General features: G+C 34.8%; 1 protein-coding gene and 1 pseudogene across 1 annotated transcript; one reads left to right on the forward strand and one right to left on the reverse strand.

Annotated features, from left to right (window-relative positions):
* The first annotated feature begins 1,066 nt into the window (after window positions 1-1,066).
* On the forward strand, window positions 1,067-14,704 carry LOC100807377 (protein IQ-DOMAIN 1-like; annotated as a pseudogene).
* Window positions 14,705-16,927: 2,223 nt separating this feature from the next.
* Window positions 16,928-19,837, reverse strand: LOC100800275 (transcription factor TCP3). The gene is made up of 2 exons (XM_006592494.4): window positions 17,429-19,837; window positions 16,928-17,333 (listed from the first exon to the last, which is right to left on the reverse strand). The coding sequence occupies exon 1, from the start codon at window positions 18,662-18,664 to the stop codon at window positions 17,471-17,473; it is 1,194 nt and encodes a 397-aa protein (XP_006592557.1). The 5' UTR covers window positions 18,665-19,837; the 3' UTR covers window positions 16,928-17,333; window positions 17,429-17,470.
* Window positions 19,838-22,462: the final 2,625 nt, after the last annotated feature.

Consider the following 22,462-nt stretch of genomic DNA (forward strand, 5'->3'; position numbering starts at 1 on the left):
TCATTCTGATGTAGACTCTGGTGCAACTTTATTTTGATGTTGGATGCTCTCTTTGTAGCCTTTGATATGTCCTTTATGTAAGGCCTTGTTGTCTTGTACTTTGCCAAGTTCAAGTACTCAAAGGGAAGCTCTCTTCATCATGCAAATAGGCTTCAAAAGATCTTTTGAGGCTTTTACCCTTGACAATAGTTCTGAGACAACCTTTTTGAACTTTGTTCTTGGCACCTCAGAATGCATGCACATATTTGCTTGTTAAGGATGTTTAACACTAAAACACTTAAGTAGAATGTTAGTCATTGCACCATCCTTACAATTTACATTGCTAATGGTTTGTCATAATTAAAAGCAGGTATACAAATTCAACAATTTTTACTTCAACTTTGTTTGTCTGCATCTGCTATCAGATAGATGTTAGTTTGATCCTCATCTGAGTTGTTGCTTTCCTCATTGTATGAGTCATCCCAGGTGACCATCAAACTTTTCTTTTTCATGTCACTAGAACATTGCTTTTTCTTTGGCTGGGGACATTTAGCTTTCATATGTCTAGGCTTTCTACATTCGAAACAAATGATCTCATTGTTTTCCTCCTTATACTTCTTGAATATGGCTTATTTTCTTCTAGAGGTGTGCTGAAACTTTCCTTTCTTTTTCAGCATTTTCTTGAACTTTCTAGACATGAGAGCCATTTCATCATTTGTGGACCCTCCAGAGTTGTTGTCTGAAGCATTAGACTCGACCATTTGCACTTTAAAGCTTTAGATGAGTTGTTCTTTTCTTCTCTTCTCTTATGAAGCCGGTCTCTCCAGACTTGAGGGCAATGAAATCTTTCTTTGAGATCTCTGTTCTAGAGATGGACTTCATGAACTCAAAGGATGCCTAATAGCTCATCCCATGCAAGAGTCTTGAGGTTTCTATCATCTTAGATGGTTGTTGTCTTTGGTTCCCACACCTTAGGAAAGCTATCCAGTATCTTTAAGTTTATCTAGGCTTTGGTGAAGGTATGTCCCAAAGCTTTAAGCCCATTCAGAAGCACTTTGCTATGAACTCTTTCTATGGTTTGTCTTAAATGTTCTACGTGTCATCTAATTGTCCACCTTTCATCTCCAAGTAACCACTTGTTTGATAGTGTCTGCTTTTGCTTCTCTGCCTGGTATGTTTCCTTTACCATTTTGCATCTTTCTATTCGGTTGTGGTTATTGTAGATTGGCATTGTTTGGTAATGTTCTGATTAAGAAAGATAAAAAACATGGATGCTCATTGAATTTGGGTGCTACATATGTTGTACACTTTAATGGGTAAATTTATTTTTTAAGTTTAGATTTTAATAATTTCATAATTTGTTTTACATGTGCATGTATATTATTATAATCACAATCATTGGTAAGAGTTATTGTTCCCCACTTTATTAAGGCATTCCTATACTATACCATCTGAGTCACGTCAATTAGTTTGATACAGAGTATAGTTTACCTATTTCTATAACAATACGAGAAATTATCATATTCTTCAAGGTAATGTTACTAGCCCGTGTATTTTACTGACAATTGATGGAATAAATCAATTAAAGCCTCGTTATGAATGAAATTCAGCAATCAATTGATAGAATGTTCTTTGCAGGTAAATAAATTACAAGTCCAAAGAAATGGTTTAAGAAGATTATTAGATTGAAGAAACTGAAGGAAGATAAATCGAAAATAGCAAAGGTTGTCTCTTCACAATCTTTGCAATTCAAGTTTAAATAATAAATATATATATGACGATAATTTGGAAAGAATTTCTACTTCTTGTCTATGATATTGAATAAGGGTTTCTTCACTGAGGAGGATCTGAGTCTTTGTGAAATCTAATTAAAATAGTTCTTCATTAAATTCAATACTTTTGCCATTATTTGACACATCCATTGCTTTTGCTACACTTTTGAGTAGGTGCAATCTACCCCTGAAAAATCAAATGAGTCCTCCGAGGAGAAACAAGTGGCCTCAGATATCTTAAGAAGGGGGGTTGAATTAAGATATCACAATCTTTTCTTAATCAAAATTTTATTTTGATTCTATCCAACCAACCCAAGATTCCTTTTAAAAATGAACTCCTAAATAGTAATGCAAATTAATCTTACTAAATAGAAATAATAAGCAATAAACAATAAAGGAGTTTAAGGGAAGAGAAAATGCAAACTCAGATTTATACTGGTTCAGCCACACCCTTGTGCCTACGTCTAGTCCCCAAGCAACCCGCTTGAGAGTTCCACTATCTTGCAAAATCCCTTTACAAGTTCTGAACCACACAAGGACAACCCTTCCTTTGTGTTCAAATTTCTTTACAACAAGAGACCCTTGGTCTCTTAATCCCTTTTGAGAAATAGAATGAAGAGAAGAAGAAATCTCTCTTGAAAGAGATAAATTGTACAATTGAGCACTCAATTTATTCCTTATTGAATTGCAAGTGTATTGGCCAAGGAATTCTTAAGAGGATAAAATGATTTTGCTTTTTGAGAGGATAAGACTTTTTGTTCTGAAAAACTCTTAGCAAATTCGTGTTCCAAGTCACATATAAATAGACCTTTGATGGCCATGTAAAAACCATTTGAAAAGTTATAACCCTTGGAAATAATTTTCTGAAAATCTCCTTTGGTAATCGATTACAAGACTTGTGTAATCAATTACAGGCTTTAAAATTTGAATCAAAACGTTCAGTAATTGCTGGTAATCGATTACCATCCATGTGTAATCGATTACACAGTGTAAAATTTGAATTCAAATTTCTAATAGCTATTATAAGTCATTTTGGCCACTGGTAATTGATTACATCCTCTGGTAATCGATTATCAGAGAGTAAATCTCTTGAAAAAGACATTTTTGCTTAAATTTCTTGGTCAAACCTTTTGCAGTTTCAATTTGGAGTTCCCTTCCTAAAACCCTAGAGATCCTCTTGATGCTTGTATCTTGTATTCTTGGATTTTTTTGTCTTGAATTAAACTTGAGAAGTGCATTTTCATAAGGCGTCAAAACATCACGATCATATGGCATCATCAAAACATCACAGGCAAAGTCTTTGCTTCTACAACAAGAAGACACTCTTGAAGAGACAATTAGCATTCCGAGTGAAGGTTTGGTGGTAGAAAGGACAGTTCCCACGATGTTGATAGAAGATATTGCTGCTACTCGGATTCAAAATGCTTTTGGAACATTTTTGGTATATTTTTATTTTATTTTATCAGTAAATGTTAATTATTAGTTTTTGTTACCATGTTATCGGAGTGTGGGGGGATTTAAACCCACAGTTTCTCCCACCTTCCCAATCACCAAGTCAAACCTAATAACTCTGCATTTCTGGTACATTTTATCGCCCTCCTTTCTTCCTTCACTACTAAATCAACCTTATATCTTCTGCATTTTTTGCCACATTTGTCATATTTTTCATTTTAGCTTATGAATGTGATCGTGTATATAGTGTTGCATTAATAAGGAGTAAATAGATAGAGGTTTTGTTAAGGAAAGCAAGTAACTAAAGGCAAAAGTCTTAACCCTCTCACACATTTTGCTCCCATTAAATCATTATTTCTATTACATAGAACTATCATCTGAATTTGCATGTAATCAGATATATATGGCTGCTAAACTCATAATTAATCATTCTTATATTGAAATTTATCAAAAATCAATGACATTGAATTCATTGTCAGACAGTTCTATAGTCCTTTGTTTTTGGTAAGAGGTTTCTATTCTTTTTATTGGTAATCATTTTGGAACAATGTGTATAGCAAACATGGTCATAGTGACTATTGAAATGAATCAAATCTGCACAGTACTGTTCTAACCCTGTTCCATTTTTTTTCTTTACAATGATGATGAAAACAACAATCAATAAATCAGCGAATGGCACCATCTTATGAGAACATTTTTTATGTTCTCCAATCTGATTTTTAAATTCATGTATTCTTATTTGAGCCTTTTGCCTAAATCTTATTAAGCTCTCTTATTTGTCTAAGCAGGCAAGAAGAACATTGCACCATCTAAGAGGAGCAGTGAAATTTGAGGCTTTGATTCAAGATCACATGGCCAGAGAACAAACAGTAACTGCACTAAACTACATACATACTTAGAGCAGAATACAGGATCAGATTAAAGCTCGCAGACTCTATATGATAGCAGAAGCCATGATTAAGCAAAAGAAATTGGAAAAACAATTAAAACTTGAGGCTAAGATTCATGAGCTTCAGGTATTATTATTACTGCCATCTTCCTGATGTGGCTTGTTTTCAACTTTTGTTAATTATTAAAGTGCTAAATAACCATTGTTCAAATCACGTCATTCTCAGTATCAAGGATGTAGAAGCAAAGCTTCATGGTGAATCAAGAGTGATTCAAAGATGTTTTGATGATAACAAAGATGATGACAAAGGTGATGACAAAAAGCTCAAACGTCAATCAAAGAATGAGTTCAAGATATTCAAGATAGAATCAAGAACACTTCAAGATTCAAAAGGAAAGTTGATTTCAAGAATAAAGAATCAAGATTCAAGAGATCAAGATTTCAAGAATCAAGATTCAAGAGATTAACATTCAAGACTCAAGATTCAAGAATCAAGAGAAGGCTTAAGCAAGATAAGTATGAAAAGGTTTTTCTCAAAAATTGAGTAGCACATGGATTTTTCTCAAAACATGTTTACCAAAGAGTTTTTACTCTCTGGTAATCGATTACCAGATTGTTGTAATCGATTACCAGTAGCAAAATGGATTTGAAAAAGTTTTCAAACTGAATTTACAACATTCCAATTAATTTCAAAAAGTTGTAATTGATTACAATGTTTTGGTAATCGATTACCAGTGCCTTTGAACGTTGAAATTCAAATTCAAATATGAAGAGTCACATCCTTTCACATAAAAGCTTTGTGTAATCGATTACACTGATTTGGTAATCGATTACCAGTGATTGTTTCTGAATAAATCAAAAGATGTAACTCTTCAAATGGTTTTTGGACTTTTTCAAATTGGTTTTAAGTTTTTCTAAAAGTTATAACTCTTCTAAATGGTCCTCTTGGCCAGACATGAAGAGTCTATAAAAGCAAGGCTTTGATTTGCTTTTGAATACACTTTTCCAATCAATCTTATGCAATCCTTTACAAGCCTTGAATCTCTTTGAACTTCTTCTTCTTCTTCTTCTTTGTGCCAAAAGCTTTCCAAAGTTTTCTACTTTTCTAAACCTTGAAAACTTGCGCTATTCATTCTTTTCATCTCTTCTCCCTTTGCCAAAAAGAATTCACCAAGGACTAACCGCCTGAATTCTTTTTGTGTCTCTCTTCTCCCTTTTCCAAAAGAACGAAGGACTAACCGTCTGAATTCTTTTGTGTCTCCCTTCTACCTTGTCAAAGAATTCAAAACGACACAGTCTGAGAATTCTTTTGATTCATTCCTTTCCCTTATACAAAAGTGTTCAAAGGACTAACCGCCTGAGAATTCTTTTGTATCCCTATTCACAAAGTATCAAAGGTTTAACCGCCTGAGATCTTTGTCTTAACACATTGGAGGGTACATCCTGATGCAATCCTACCCCGCAAGGGCATTGGATAGAAGTCTCCTAGTAGATTGGGCAAGAGATCCAAGGGAAGGCCCTAGGGTTCTCATGAGCCTTAGGGTAGATTTTGAGCCCATGGGCTAAGTATGAGCCCGCTTATCTTTGTAAATATTAGAATAGGTTTTTTCCTTCGTTTAGGCCTTGTATTTTGGCTATTCTAGTATTATAGGGTTTTAGCCTTGTATTTCGAGGCATTTTGAGTAGTCTTTGTAGTAGGGACCTTTTTTTTGTATTTTCATGTATTTTGTCATGGGGGTGAGCTTAGCTATTATAGGGGGTGTGTAGCTAAGTTCTAGCTTCTCATCTCAAGGAGGTGAGCTTAGCTATTAGAGAGGTGTGTGTAGCTAAGCTCTAGCTTCTTTAGGAATCTTTTCAAGGAAGCTTCTCAAGGAGGTGAGCTTAGTTATTAGAGGGGTGTGTGTAGCTAAGCTCTAGCTTCTCAAGGAAGTTTTCTCAAAGAAGCTTCTCAAGGAAGTTTTCTTAAGAAAGCTTCTCAAGGAAGCTACCTAGTCTATAAATAGAAACATGTGTAACACTTGTTGGAACTTTGATGAATGAGAGTCTTGTGAGACACAACTCAAAGTTCAACTTCTCTCCCTCTTTTATTCCTTCAATTTCGTGCTTCCCCCCTCTCTCTTTCTCTCCCTCTTTCTTTTCCTCCATTAAAGCATCCTTCCAAGCTTCTTATCCAAGGCTCATCTTGGTGGTGAAGCTCCTTCTTCCATGGCTTATTCCCTAGTGGATGGCGCCTCCTCTCACCTCTTCTCCTTTGTCTTCCGCTGCATCTCCATGGTGGAAAATCACCATTAAAGGACCTCATTGAAGCTCAAAGATCCAGCCTCCATAGAATCTCTACAAGCAAGTTTCCATCAAGTGGTAATCAGAGCATAAGAGCTTCAAGTAGGTGCTCCTTAAACGTCCATTAATTTTTTTGCTTTACCTTCTCTTCCATTGTTGTTTCTTCATTTTTCTCCATGTATCTCCTCACATGTCTTGTGCTAAATGGTTTTAACATGATTCTTTAGAGTTTCCACCAATTAAACTTGCTATAAAAGCTAGATTTGATTTTCTATGGTTCAAATTTCTTGTTCTTGTTCTTGAACCATGAATTGTGATGAGTTTAAGTTCCTTTGAGTTTTGTCATGTTATTTTTTGTGGCTGAAACTTAAACCATAAAATTCTTACAAAAATATTAAAGTAGAAGAAAACCTCAAAAATCTAGAGTGGCTTGTTCACCTATCGTAGTTTTGTCATAGAAGTCATGTCTAGTCATGAAACTTGTCACATAAGATTTCTTATGTTGTGCTGAATTTTATTTTCCTTTTTCTTTGTCTAACTCATTTGTTCATGAGTGTATGAAATTCTTTTAGCCTATTATTTGATTTGAGTCAAATATTTCATGTTAATTAGTCCTTAACATGTTTACGCAAAATTCTTAGAGTCTTTGATTGTGAACCTTTTCTTGAACTTTTAGGTTTCCTTGTGATTGTGTCTATTGTGAATTTGAGTTTTGGTGATTTAATTGTTGGCTGAAATGTTGATCCTAAGTGAATATTGAACTCCTAAAACTGTGGTAAACAATCCTAGTGAGTTCAACATACATAGGAAGGTTGAAAGTAAGCCCAAGGCAATCAATATACCATGCTTAAAAAACAAAATCGCTGGTGCTGGCAGCTTGGACATACAAACTTGTAAAAATTACTGAGAATTGGTTACTTCGAATTTTGAGCTGAAATTTTTACTGAATTTTCTAGATATCTGGAAAAAAGTTAGAAAAAAAATAAAAAAGTGATTTGGATAAAAAGAAAAAATACGAAAAATCACACAAGTTGGCAGGAAAATCAGTATCCAGGAAAAAAATGAAAGGGAAGTGTGCTTGTTGTTTTAGCTCAAAATTTATTCTATAATTGGTGCCTATGTTATACCAATCTTAGTTCCGAAATTTCAATTGAAAATTACTGTGAAAAAAAGTGCCAAAGCTAGAGATTTGTTGAGTCTTTTTTTTAGTTTTTTTACTCTACTCTAGAGCCATTCTAAGTTTCTCTTTGAGTCCTAGCTTGCTTCTATGTCCTTTTCATTGCTTTAATTGTTGAGTAATCCTTGAAAAATTGTCTTCTTAAAACTCAATTGGTTTAGCTTTCATTTCATTTTATTTTTTTGTCTTTGGTTATTTCTTGTCTCTTTGTTTCCTTGTTTGTGGGTTGCCATATAGGGAATTGGAAGGAGGATTGGTACCATCCCTTGAAGAATTTGAGTCAAGAAAAAAGGGGCCAACCACCTTAAGAGCTATTGGACTAAGAAGCACTCCAAATTGAGTGAATCACCGAAGAGAGAAAAACCACCAAAATTGAGGACCGTTTTGTAATTTTGTAATTTGCAATTTACTTACCTTCATTGCTTTCAAGTTTTGAAACAAAAAGGCCTTTCATTGGAAGTGTGCTGGGAGCCTCCAATAGGTTACCAAACTTCCATTTGTGTGTAATAATTTTAGGCAATTTTTCCTTAGGATAGTGAGTTTTTTGTTGGGAACCTTGAATGTGGTCATCCAAACACTCTTTGGATTCACCTAGTTTACTTTTCTTGCTTACTTTCATAGCTTATTTCCTTTACCTTCCATTGTCAAACCACCTAGATAGCTTGCATTTTACCAATTAGTTTTTTCCCTTATCTTTCACACCTCTTTTAGTGTTTATTTTGGCTAGTTTCAACCATAGTTTCTTATACCTTTTGTTTTCAAACCTCCAACAAGAAAGAACCACAACTTAGGAACCAACATGAGTCATCATTCATCTAGTGTTAATGGCGAGGGTACTAGTCATAAAGACCCTTTATCTTGAATCTTAGATGAGTTGAGTTCCCTCAAGTTATGGAAAGAAAAACAAGAGAGAAAATAAAAAGGAAAAAAAAAGAGTGGAAGAAATAAGTTAAGATGAAAGAAAGAAAATAAGAGAGGAAGAAAGAAGAAAAATAATGAAAGAAATGAAAAGAGAAAAACATGCCTCCTATAGTAGTCATAACTCTTGCAAGAGCCTAAGTGAAGAACTTCGTGACTATTATGAAGGAAGGCATAAGTCACATCTTAGACCTCACTCCCATAGAAGAGAAAATGAAAGAAAGCCTCAAGAGGCTAACATTAACCTCTCATACTTCCATGGGAAGGACAATGTAGAGGCTAACTTAGATTGGGAAATAAGGGTAGAGCAACAACTTAAAAAGAAGTCTACTTCAAAATCTTATGGCTCTCACTCTTATCCAAAGAAAGACCAAGGTCAAGGAATCTTAGGGGTGACACCTTCTAAGCCCAAAGATGATAAGGGGAAGGCAATAGAAAAGCAAGCCCCTAAGGCTAGTATGCAAGAGAAAACTAGCTCTATAAAGTGCTTTAAATGTCTTGGAAGAGGACACATTACTTCTCAATGCCCCACCACAAAAATCATGATTAAGAGGGGCCAAGACATTTATAGTAGCCAAGATGAGGCTACTACTTCACCTTCCTCTAGTGAAAGTGAAGAAGCAAAAGGGGAAGAATCTAGTGAAGAAATCTACCCCCAAGAAGATGGACAACCATTAGTGGTTAAAGAGTAGTGTAAGGAGGTAAGTGTCTCCTCCAAGAGGTTAGCTAAGAAGGAAACTCATTTTACAATAAAGAAAAACATTAAAGAAACTTTCCCTCTTAGACAACCTCCACATTTTCTCTTTTGTAAAAAGACACTTGCTAGCATTGCCACACCTCTTGGGCTTGAGTTTATTCCTCAAGTAAATAAGAGCTTAAATCCTTGTGCTTTTTTGGTGCCTAAAATAGGTATTATTAGGCACCAAGTCCCTAAAATAGGTGGTATGATGAATGTTTTGAGTGGTGCAACCCTCTTTTGTAAAATCACTTGTACACCTAACATCTTCATGGTGTTTGTACATAAGGACCCATTAGGTAGGTTTTTTCTTATTTTTAGTTTCAATACAAACTTAGGTACTCATATGGGACACCTTAGGTTTGTCATACTTTTTGGTAGGAATAATCAATATGAAAATACAGAAAAAGGTATGTTTTATTGCGTTACTTTTCTTAATTTTTCAAATAGTGATCAAGGGGTTCCCATGAACCCTAAGAGAATAAAGGTCATTCCTGAGTGGCCCACTCCACCAAGTATAAGAAAAATTTGGGGCTTCCATGACTTAACTAACTTTTACAAAAGGTTTGTCCCATATTTTTCTATACTTGTAGCACCACTCATTGAGTTGGTGAGAAACCATGTTCCTTCATGGGAAGATGCCCAGGAAATGGGTTTTCAGACCGTACCTTACTTCAACATACCAAACACCACTAATACATATGTTTTTGTTCTTTTTACAGGTGTTGAGGGAAGGAGCCCAGAGTATGAAGAACCGCGGGATTTGAGGTCAAATCCTTTCCAAGGTGGAAGGAATGATGCAATCCTACCCCGCAAGGGCATTGGATAGAAGACTCCAAGTAGATTGGGCCAGAGATCCAAGGAAAGGTCCTAGGGTTCTCATGAGCCTTAGGGTAGATTTTGAGTCCATGGGCTAAGTATGAGCCCGCTTATCTTTGTAAATATTAGAATAGGTTTTTTCCTTCGTTTAGGCCTTGTATTTTGGCCATTCTAGTAGTATAGGGTTTTAGCCTTGTATTTCGAGGCATTTTGAGTAGTCTTTGTAGTAAGGACTTTTTTTTTGTATTTTCATGTATTTTGTCATGGGGGTGAGCTTAGCTATTATAGGGGGTGTGTAGCTAAGTTCTAGCTTCTCATCTTAAGGAGGTGAGCTTAGCTATTAGAGAGGTGTGTGTAGCTAAGCTCTAGCTTCTTTAGGAATCTTTTCAAGGAAGCTTCTCAAGGAGGTGAGCTTAGTTATTAGAAGGGTGCGTGTAGTTAAGCTCTAGCTTCTCAAGGAAGTTTTCTCAAAGAAGCTTCTCAAGGAAGTTTTCTCAAGAAAGCTTCTCAAGGAAGCTACCTAGTCTATAAATAGAAACATGTGTAACACTTGTTGGAACTTTGATGAATAAGAGTCTTGTGAGACACAACTCAAAGTTCAACTTCTCTCCCTCTTTTATTCCTTCAATTTCGTGCTTCCCCCCTCTCTCTTTCTCTCCCTCTTTCTTTTCCTCCATTGAAGCATCCTTCCAAGCTTCTTATCCAAGGCTCATCTTGGTGGTGAAGCTCCTTCTTCCATGGCTTATTCCCTAGTGGATGGTGCCTCCTCTCACCTTTTCTCCTTTGTCTTCCGCTGCATCTCCATGGTGGAAAATCACCATTAAAGGACCTCATTGAAGCTCAAAGATCCAGCCTCCATAGAAGCTCTACAAGAAAGTTTCCATCACATCCTTTGTGGTACAAGTAGAGGGTACATCTACTTGGGATTGACTGAGAACAAGAAAGGGTACATCCCTTGTGGATCTTTGCTTGTGAAAGGATTTTTACAAGGTTGAAAAGAAATCTCAAGGACCGCAGGTCACTTGGGGACTGGATGAAGGCACGGGTTGTTTCCGAACCAGTATAAAAACTCTTGTGTGTTTGTCTCCTTCTTCCCTACTCTTTTACTTTCCGCTGTGCATTTTAATTTCTGCTTTTACTTTTGGTTAAGTTTCTCTTAACAACATAAGTAAAAGCCTTAGAAGAGTAAATTTTTAATTAGTAAAGGTTTAGGAATAATTAATTCAACTTCCCCTTCTTAATTATTCTGAGGCCACTTGATCCAACAAAGGAAAACATGTATTGTTGGTAAATGTACATGTCAGGTGGAATGGAGTGGAGGTTCTGAAACAATGGAAGAGATACTTTGCAGGTTACATCAGCGAGAAGAAGAGGCAGCAGTTAAATGAGAGCGAGCTATGGCATATGCCTACTCTCATCAGGTACAAAACTTGAACTTTTGATTTCTCTATTCTAAAAGTAGCAAACCAAGATTGTCTCTAGTCTTGATTTAATTACAAAATTTAATACAGTTCTGGAGAGGCTTTTAGTACTATTTTCTCAATCACACTTAGAGTTTTACCTAGATAATTTATCCGTTTAATAAGTATGCATTGTTAACTTAAAAGATTTTACATTATCAACCAATCATATATCATTTTTAGTATGACATTTAAGGAAATATTATAAAAGCAAATAAACAATACATGATGAATTGTGATTGGATGACAATGTAAAAGATCTTTGCAATTTCAATAATGTATTATTTAGGTTGTGTTTGGAAACGCGTTGAATGGGAAATTTTGCATTCCAATGCAAAAACATCAAACGAACCTGGCTTTTTCTTTTCAATTGTGTTACCTTTAACCTGTATACAAACACACAGTTATTCAATCTATATTAACTTTTAGGCAAATGCTAACTTAAGGGCACTGGTTAAGGAAGTAAAAGAGGAAAGTATTTTATTAGGCGGCAGAAAAAGACACTCCGATATGATAAGTTTAAATGCGCTCCCACATGATTTCCAATATAAACTTTTCTCTTTTAATTTCTTAATTAGTAGCCATAGAACACTGATTAGTAAGATCATAACTTTTAATATAAACATTTATTACACAAATTACACATGTAAAACTTTAATTCTAATAGAAAATAATTACAAATGCATCAAAGAAACAACATTTATGTTTTTTTTATTCTAGATTTAAACTTAAGTATTTTGTAAATTTAGTCTACCTTAAATTTGCATTAAATACACCTTTATTTTCTTATTTTACACATATGCCTAAAACTTAGCCCACTTTCTTTTATGTTTCTTCTTTCTCTTTACCCTAGGTCAAACCCTTTTTTTCTATTTTCATTTTTCAAAAGTCAAACTTTGACATCACTCATGTGAACTGACAAATCATATTTCAGTGGAGGCCCAATTATTTTTCAACAATACTTGGGCTAGGCTACATACAACTTGGGCAAGGGAACTGCTTGGGGCACCCAACATTTTTGCTGGTACACCCAATAGTTTTTCAAAATGCTGAAAATACCCTTATTCAATTCTGCAACACCTTTTTTCGTAAAACTGCACTTCCTTAGTGTCACTTGCTTTTGTTAGCGTCCTTTTGTGAGCATTTGTTGTCGTCGATAGTGTACGTGCATTGTTTATTGATACAGTGAAGTTCGGTGGTTTTTCGTCGCCGGAGAAGAAGAGGTGCGTATTTGTTTTTTCAAAACATACGAATTACAGTATGTTTTGATTTTTTTTTAATTATAATTTATTTAGAATTTTTTATACATTTAATTTATTTACAAAATTTGATAATTAAAAAATTGATATTTAACTTAATGTTGTATTTAGATGTTTATTATAGTAATTAATAGTTAAAAAAATTGATATTTAATTGTATTTGGATGTTTATTACAATGATCGAAAATTAAACAAATATTCTATTTAATTGAATGATATATTTAGATGTTTATTAGAGCAATTGATGATTAAACAAATTTGGTATTTAATTGAATGATGTATTTAGATATTTATTAGTGATTGAAAATTAGACAAATATGATATTTAATTGAATGATGTATTTAAATGTTTATTACAACAAATGATAATTAAACAAAATTGATATTTAATTGAATGAAGTATTTATTAGAATTTATATGATATTTATTAGTCATTTGTTTAATTATAATATTAATTTTTTATTTTTTATAATTGAACATATTAATGAAAATATGTAGTGAAAATGTATTCTGTGACTATATGATCTACAATACATTTTTTTTTTAATTTTGTATAGAGCTATATTTGTGTCGATAACAAATGAGGTGGTTGTATAATTTTTTAGTCATTTTTTGTTTATCATTGAATTTGTTAAATATTTTATTAAGATGGACGAAGAACAGTGGAGGTATGATACTATAAAGTCTAAAGAAGTTGATATGAATGTTGAAAATGAGAAAGATGCTGACGTGAAAGTAGAACATGTTGATTGCTCTGATGCCTTTAATACTTCTCTGGTATTTGTCTAATTTGTTGTTGGTACAGTAATTCTATTACATAAATGTTCATTGATCTCAGACCTTCTTTAAATTGTGTAACATATTTTTTTTACGAGATCATTGTCTTTTACCACCATTGGCGTTGTTGTGAAATACACATTGTCATTATCAGACAAAGTAATGGTCCACCCCATACATAGGTAGAATGCAGTGTTACACAAATTTGTTAAGGCTGAAAACTGAATTTGTTGATTTAGGTGAAGAATGAACATAAAATATGTTATTTCCACTGACATTTCGATAAATAATTATTTTGTTGACATTTTGTTATGTTATGCATGTTATTTCCACTAATTGTGTTGCTTTGATAAGATAACTTAAAAAAGTTAGGACATAAATAAGTACTTTGAAAATAACAAACATACATTGGTAATTTGTTAAGGACAAATTAAGTTATTCCTCAAATCAACATTAACGGCTAATTAACGATAAATAGATAACAAAAAATTGTATAAAATAATTAACCACGTGTCCGTAAGTAACATACCAAATTTATAAATTAACCAAATGTCAATGTCAATAAATAAATGTATCAAATAAAAAAAATTATCCACAAAATTAAAAATAACATATATAAGGCAAAAAAAAGGAGTCACTTGCTTTTATTTATAGAGAAAAGGTGAATAGGGAGAATAGGGAACGAAGAAGAAGCAAGGAAGAAAAAGCAACAACAAGGAGAGGAGAAACGTAAACGGCAATGAACAACGACTCGTACGGAAGAGTCACTTGTTTTTATTTATAGAGAAAAGGTGAAGGGCATTTTAGCCCTTTTACCTTAGATGCTGGGTGTCCCAGCAAAAATGCTGGTGGCCAAAGCAACATCTCTAGGCAAAGAGAGCTGGGGTTGGAGATGTGGGTAGCAGCCCGTCCTTGGGAAATCTGGGTTCGTTTTCAGGGCCCAATGACAAGGAAAACCAATGGCCAGCCATACATAGAAGCAAAGTAGATAAAAAAGATCACATTGATAATATTAATAGCAAAGTGCCGTTGTCTAAGCCTGAGTTGTCAAACCGAAAGGAAACTCAAGGGAAAGAAAACATCATTACAGAGCTGTCTACGAACACTCTGGCCAAATAAACCACGCTGTCACCTGTGTCATCTGTGGTGATTAATCAATTACTTGACGTGTCCCTTGTATGGCACAATCTTTTTTATTCATCGTATTTCTTGTCATTCATTTCGCATTTTTTTTCAAATTTGGTCTGAAGAGATTCAGGTGTCCCTTATATATATATATATATATATATATATATATAATCTGGTGTGTACATCAAATGAGGAGACTTGTAATTTGTATTTTCGTGATCAGTTAGAAACATGGATGATCTTTGCATCTTACCAATCCCATAAGGAGTTTTTTGATGGTTGAAACCTGAGGATAATATACTATCCTCTCCAATTGAAGGCAAGGTTTTAAATTGTATCGCAATAGTGGATGCAGTTTTGTCGCATTTTTTTTATATCGTAGAAAATTGTGAACAAATGTTACCGATATGATCATAATTACGGTCACATCAAAAGGTGACATTGCGGTTGTGAACGCTTAAAGAAACCTTGATGTTGGCAGCCAGAATCAGTCGATGACCATTTTTTAAAAACCTTGTTTCAAGGTAACAGTGATTTCAAATGTTGGCGAAAGATAATCTTATGGTCATTATACAGTAATATACGATTCAGATCCGATGGTTTTTCTTTTTCTTAGAAGATAAAAAATACCCAATTTCAATAATTGAGTGACTATCTTCAACCCTCTTCTTCCACTATTTATTAAACCAAAATAATCAGCAAAAGTATTATCTTCCTTTCCCATGTCAGAACCCTGAGGTTTCTGATTTGGTGTAACATAATTAAGCTACTTTGGCGTTTAATTATATGAATATCATTGGACGATTTCTGGTAGTTTAATTTAAGAAATAAGGTGGTGTCATATTCATTAAATACTTGCCACTTTCCACATAGTAACCTGAGTTGTATGATGTATGACGGATTGATGACCCATTAGAATTTTGTTTTTTTGATGTAATCTTATTTATCAACCGACTATCAGCAGTACTAACTACCGAAAAATGATTGCCACAATCTCAAGAGAGGCCAAATGTTTTTTTCATCATTTTATTTTTTCATTATCCTCTTGAAGAAGAGCATTCCCAAGTGAACATTACAAAAGATCTTTATGAGGCTCTGGGATTACAAGGTAGGGGACCACAGACAGGTGTACAAGTATCACACTTTAGTGGTGGTATCCATAGTGTGAACTTATTCATAATTGAGCCTGGTTGTGCTCGTCCATCACCCCTCCTTTTCATGGCTCCCCCAGCAGATGTTGTTTTTTACTTTTCCCACTTGTTTTTACCTATTAGGATTTATCTACCCAAATCATGAGTCATGATGGACTTCTGCCACCAAAAGATACCCCCCACCCCTCAAAACAGTTACCTCATGTTACTGTTGTAAGGCTTAAAAACAAACAAAAAAGCACCTGATATTTTTCTAGAAGGTAAGAAGATATGTTTGGTTCAAAATTACATGGTAGAAAACCATTGTACTACAAGTTTAAAGCTTTCATTTGAAACTAAACTCACCTTCTGAGTTAACTAAGTAGGTAGGTGAGTGGGTCATCAAAGATGACTTGGGGATGTTTTCTTCTGTCACTTTTTCATTCCTAATCAAGCTTTCAGTCACTATCATAGCATACTAAACTAGCTGAAGAACTACAATTATGACATGAGAAAAGAAAAGCATTAAACCATACTAAATTTAGTATATTTGCCCTTTAACCAAGCTAGGAATCAACTCTCACACAACCCATTCTTCTTTGTCAATAGTTTTCTACTGTTCATGGACAATGACTTCTCAGTCAAATGCTCCCAAAAACGAAGCAAGAAAGAGATAGGTGTAATGAAGCTGTAGATCTCTTTCCAATTGTTTTTGCAGGATGGGGAAGCTAGTGTCTAGTGATGGGTGGATGGTTGTACTAAAAAGTAGTAAAAAAGGAACAAAACAACAATCATTCTTATGCAAAGATAAGGAATCAATGAAACAGTAATGATATTCCTACAAATTTTCTCAGAACACTTTATACAACATCAGAAGAGAAGAAAAAAAGTGATAAGCAGAGTGACACAATAGAAAAATAGAAAGAAAAAATTGAGTCCAAAAAAGTGTTGTGAGAAAAATGTCTGAGAATATGATTACTTCCATTAAAAGGCTATCTTCTTTCTCTCATTTGAAACAAGACAGCAACATTCATACCAAGCCAACAAAACCAGCTGCTGCTCTCATCCAAACGATGCAAAATTCCTATGTAGGCTTATTTTGGATTACCCTGTTCCATCTGGGTCTGCACTAACTTGGAAATATACAATAACTAGAGCAAACTAGCTCTTTTATTTAATTTGCATGGTTTTCAAATCACTACAAGAAACAAGAAACTGAAGAAGTACAAAGTAGACACAATCACTTAACAAATGGAAACATAGCAATCCAATACAGATGAAACAAAAGAAACACAATACTCCTAGTTCTATTTAAATTAAACAGAAAAACGTAAGTAAAACATAAAAAGCATAACAAACCGAGGGATTGGAAAACCTGAATATCCACCTCAGATTTTCTTCATTCCCACGGCATATATAGGCCATTAAAATAAACACATCTGAAATCCAAACCCAACTCTCTTGAATTCCCATTGTAGCTTGAAAATTCATCCATCCTAATCTTCCAAATGCATGTTCTCTCCATCAATTTAAACATCTTCAATGCAACCCACAAACCCTAAAAAACAAGAATTAATGGGTAAGAAGGAGGAAAAAAAAACATAGGGGAACCCTATTGAGATTCATTTCAAGGATTGAGTCAAGAAAGAGAACCTGAGGAAGAACAAAGTTGGGGTTTTTGATGTGTTTTTCAAATCAATGGCGAGAATCAGAGGAAGCAGAGGACGGCTTGTCCGATACGCCGTCGTGTTCCTCTTCACCCTGAATTCGTGCTGGAATGCGGAAGCCGGAGAATCCACTGGAGAATCCGCTGCCTCCGGCGACGGAACCCTGGTGGATCAACTGCGAGAGGTAGTGATGATGATGGTGGTGGTGATCGACCGAAGGGTCTATCCAAGCACGAATCGAAGGGGTGTTACTGGACTGAAGGGGTCCCCTCTGAGAAAAAAACTGGCCAAACGCCGGCACCGGCGCCGGCGTGTTGAACACAAACCCACCGCCATGGCCACTGTTGCCACCAGCATAGAGCAATCGCTGTTCCTCCGAGTGATGGTTCTGGTGCTGGTGTTCTGACCACCCGTAACCGCCGTCGAAGCCGAGCGCCGCGGCGGCGGTTCCGGCAAAGAGCACCGGCTCGTGGTGACTCTGAGGCTGGTGATGAAGCATAATAGGGTCCTGAAAGGACTGTAGCGAGAGCCGTAGATCTTGCTGCCCCAAATCCGGTGGCGCCGGCGGGTAACTCTGAAACGACGTCGTAGTCGCCTCCACTGGAAAGAAAGTCTTGATTGTCTCCGCAATATTGTCAGTGTCCAAGGACGCCGGCAGAAAACCAGAACCGCTATTGTATTTGATGCTGATGCTGCTGCTGCTGATGTTGTTAGCATTTTCATTCTGCTCTACTTGTGGGTGAGAGAATTGTTCTGAATCTCTAGTAGCCGCGGCGAAAGCGGGGCTCTCGCCGCGGCAACTGAAGGCTGTCAATGAATCGTCCATCCCGAGAGATTTGTTTTCGCGGTGGACAATTTCTTGGGAAGGCGGTTGCATTGGCGTGGCGGTGGGGTTCCATGGCGGGAGCTCCGCGAGTTGGTCGATGGCTGCCTTGGCTTTCTTGATGAGCCAGTCGACCGCCTTGCTGGGACGGTCGTAGCCAAGGCGGTCCTGGACGTCGTAGAACTGGATGGCGGTGTGCGCCGCCAGGCGCACGCGGCGGTCTCGGGGGCCTTTGGCAGTGCAGACCTTGCTGTGGCGGTCCTTCCGTCCGGTGGAGCGGACAATGTGGCCGCCTTGCACCTCCACAATCTCGCCGCCGCCGCCGCCTCTCATCGCCGCTCTCGACGGTGTTGCTGCTGCTTGTTGATGGTGCTGGTGAGGGTGTTGTGGTTCTCCCATTTTTCTTGCATGTTCGGATAAAGTAAGCGAGGAAGGTGGTGGCGGCGGAAGAGGCGGGCGGCAAGACCGTTTCTTTGGTGGTTGGAGTGGGTTTAAGAGTTCCGTGTCTAAAGCTGTGTAGGATTGTTGTTCCCTTTGTTGTTGGAATTGGATATGGAATTGGTGAGGATGAGATTCTTGGTCTTCTTGGTTTGTTACATGCCTTCTTGAATTTAGAATCAGATTTTGATGATGAGGTTGTTGATGCAGAAGATGATGATGATGATAATTCCTGTTAGGATCCAGAGTCAGACCCCTGTTGTGATTTTCCTCTTCCAGCTTTTAATGAAGCTTTGCACTTATTCCTAATGGGTTGTTGATTCCTTGCACTCCCAGCTTTGCACTTCTTGTTGCTTGTGCAACTGCCACCACTCTGAAACTTGCTTCTGCCTCTTCCAAAAGTTCCTGCCATTCAATTTTCCCACTTCCATCACCACCAAAATAAAAGAGCCCTCTGCACTGAGGAAACTAAATTAAACCAAACCAACAATGTTATACCAACTCACTTTTCAGCCTAACCCATCTTTTTGCCCTCTCTCTCTATCTCTCCCTCTTTGTTTTTTTCTCTCTCTCTCCACACACACCACTTTTGTGCCTTTTTGCCAATTGAGCTCCCCTTTATACACTTTGTAATGTAATGTACTAACCAAACTGAAACTACACAATACGATTGGGTTCGTTAATACCCTCTTGGTCTCGGACAAACCACCTTAGGTAACCACCCAACTCGTGTCGTTTTGCAAAAAATTTAACAAAATCTTCATCTCTCAGGCTCAGCACAATAGGCAGATACGAGATCACAGTTATAGGGAAGAGGAATTCATTCTGGCCCTATGGGAGAGGGCTTGATGATGGCAGCGGTAAAGGGTGACAGTGTTTGGTCGGAATGGAGGTGTTAACTCTTCTGCTGCTGTTCTTATACCACACTACACTACACTACACACGACATTATACATAATACAACCAACACACCCAACATTCATTCAATCTCCAAATCTTGGATCAATCTTCCTGCCCCTATTTCAACTTTCACCAATTCACTCTTCTCTTTCTCTTTCTTAATTTGGGTCTACTTTATTTTACTATATTGTTATGTACATGTAACAAAACTTCCATATATTTACTTTGGTGTTTTTCAAATTACTTTTCAATTAGAATTAAAGTTTTACTTTTATAATATTTGTTAACATTTACTAACATAATGTAATATGGTTACTTTCAGATTTATATTGATGTTTACCGACATAATATGAATATGATATGATTAATAGATAATTTTATTTTTTAAGTGATTAAATTTGTAAGTATTAATAAAATATTTATTAGGAAAGATCAACCATTTATATGAATCTTAGTATGCCTCCCAAAATTAGAGATTAATTTTCTATTGAAAAATATTATATGTTCATTTAAAAATGATTTAATTATGTAATTGGTTCCTTAACTATAATTAAAAGTTCAATTGAATCTCACTTATTAAAAAGTTCAATTAGATCTTTTAATCGTTTAAAATAGTAGAATTTCGTATTGGTAACCAATGTAAAATTACCTGGTTACATCGATTATATTGATAATCAATGTAAAAACGACTATTTACATGAGTCACAAATTTTAATGAGAATATCATTTTTACATGGTTGTATTGACAATTGATATAAAAAATATTTATTTTTAAACCAATAGATAATACAATTACAATATCTTCAATAATTATAGGATATTATTAAACATTTTATTAAATATCAAGTTAAACCTTCTAATATAATTAAGGGATCAATTGCATAATTAAGCTTAGAAAAATATGATAGTGCTTAACATAAACATTTTATCACACATATTATCAATATAAAATTTGAATTCTAATTAAAAAAATAATACCCAAAACACCTAAGTTCGGTCCATAAATCCATTAGTTTCACTTGCTAGTTAGAAGTTAGAACCGTTGGTTTTGTAATTTTATCTCAGGGCAGTGTGTTTGTCTTGATGCCCTTTGAGGGATAGATCCTTTACATGCCCCCACCACAACTTTTGAAAGGGACACCCTTGCCACAGCTTTTCTGGTTTCCCTTTCACACTTCTCTCCCTCTATCTATCTTTATTGTTTCGCTTAAAAGCAACATAACCGTAACATGGATGCCTAGATTTACTTCACCAAAACCCTCTTATGGTTTGTGAAATTATTACTGTAGACGGCATCTTGAGGGCCTCCCTTCTCTTTCTTTTCTAGAACAACACTCTGTGCCCATGTTTTTGCATGCTTGTCCTTTTCCTTAGAAAGTCAAATAATTTCATTTTTTAAAAAATAAAGACTCGTCGATCATAAATATCTTTGTTAGTACCTTTCAAAAAAAATCTTCTTTGTTAGTAAAATTTCCAATATGCATATATACCCATCAATTATTTGATTTTATGTATCTATATCTTTTTATAAAATCCTACTCATGATAATATCAATTATAAATCAATGAAAAGTGACAAAGAAAATAATTAAATATGTTTAAAACAATGTTTATTTTGAATAATTATAAAAATTTATGATATTAAGATATAAGATAAAAAATTAATAATATATAACACATGATTAATTAAAATATTTTTAGTGTTAAAGAAGTCTAATTTAGTTGATTGAGTAAAGATGTATGAATTGTTGTAAAAATATTTTTGATTCACACAAATTAAAAAATAATTAAGGCATTTTTACTAGTTTTTTTTTATAATATTAGTTTAAACACCACCCTTCAATTTCATTAATAACGACGACAATCACTACTCGAATATGTCATAGTTAATTTTGGAGTAAGAAAATTTACGACTTATGTTTAAACTTTTAGAAGTAGTAATTAAAAAAGATGTTATTATACCACCATTAATTGGAAATTGGTGTCCATACTATAACCTTTCAACCAATACAAATTGACACAAATATAATGAAGGATTTTGACAAAGACTCACCTTCCCCGTATGCACAAGTTCGAATATCCTAAAAGCATTCAAAATTCTTTTGATAGGCATCTTTTCACGAGAGAATTGCTTGTTGTTTAAGCTGTGCAATAAATTAAAACCTTTCTCTATATTGGGCATTTACTAATTTTCTTAGCACGCCAGCTGCACTGTGAAGTAGAATTGGGGTTGTTATCTACTTCCTACTATTCTTATTCCAAAAAGAAAAAGGAAAAGACTTTGTAAAGTAAGGTTGACTTGAATTCCTTATATTTTTATTTTTTTATATAATTTAACTTCTATATATTTTGATTTTAATTAAGCGAAAATATTTTTTTTTTCATTTAAATGAAATTCGACCTCAAAATATTTAAAATTAAGCTTCTAACAAATTAATTAAATGATAAATAAACAATCTTCTAGAAAGGAGGTGTTAAAGAAAATATTATGCAATAACACTTTCACTTAAAGTCAGACCTTAAGAAAGTTAGTGAAAAAGATAGTAAGAATGAAAATAATGTAATATTAATTTGGCATAGGGATAAAAATGAAATAAAATCATTTTAAAAAAATGAAATAAAATATATTTTTGTTTTCTTTAATTTCACTCTTTTAATGGAAAACATTTTTCTTTTCTATTTAAAAAATGCATTATTAAACATAAAATAAATTTATTAATTAAGTTTTGTCTCTTTTGTAAAAAAAAGGTTTGTCTCTTATTAATCTCTATACCAATTTATATTATTTAATATATGAAGAGTTATAATTAAAAGAAGAAAATGCAACTTTATCATAAAATTAAAGCCGTAATGAATAAGG

Source organism: Glycine max, chromosome 12, assembly GCF_000004515.6.
Source record: "Glycine max cultivar Williams 82 chromosome 12, Glycine_max_v4.0, whole genome shotgun sequence".
Taxonomy (NCBI): Eukaryota; Viridiplantae; Streptophyta; class Magnoliopsida; order Fabales; family Fabaceae; genus Glycine; species Glycine max.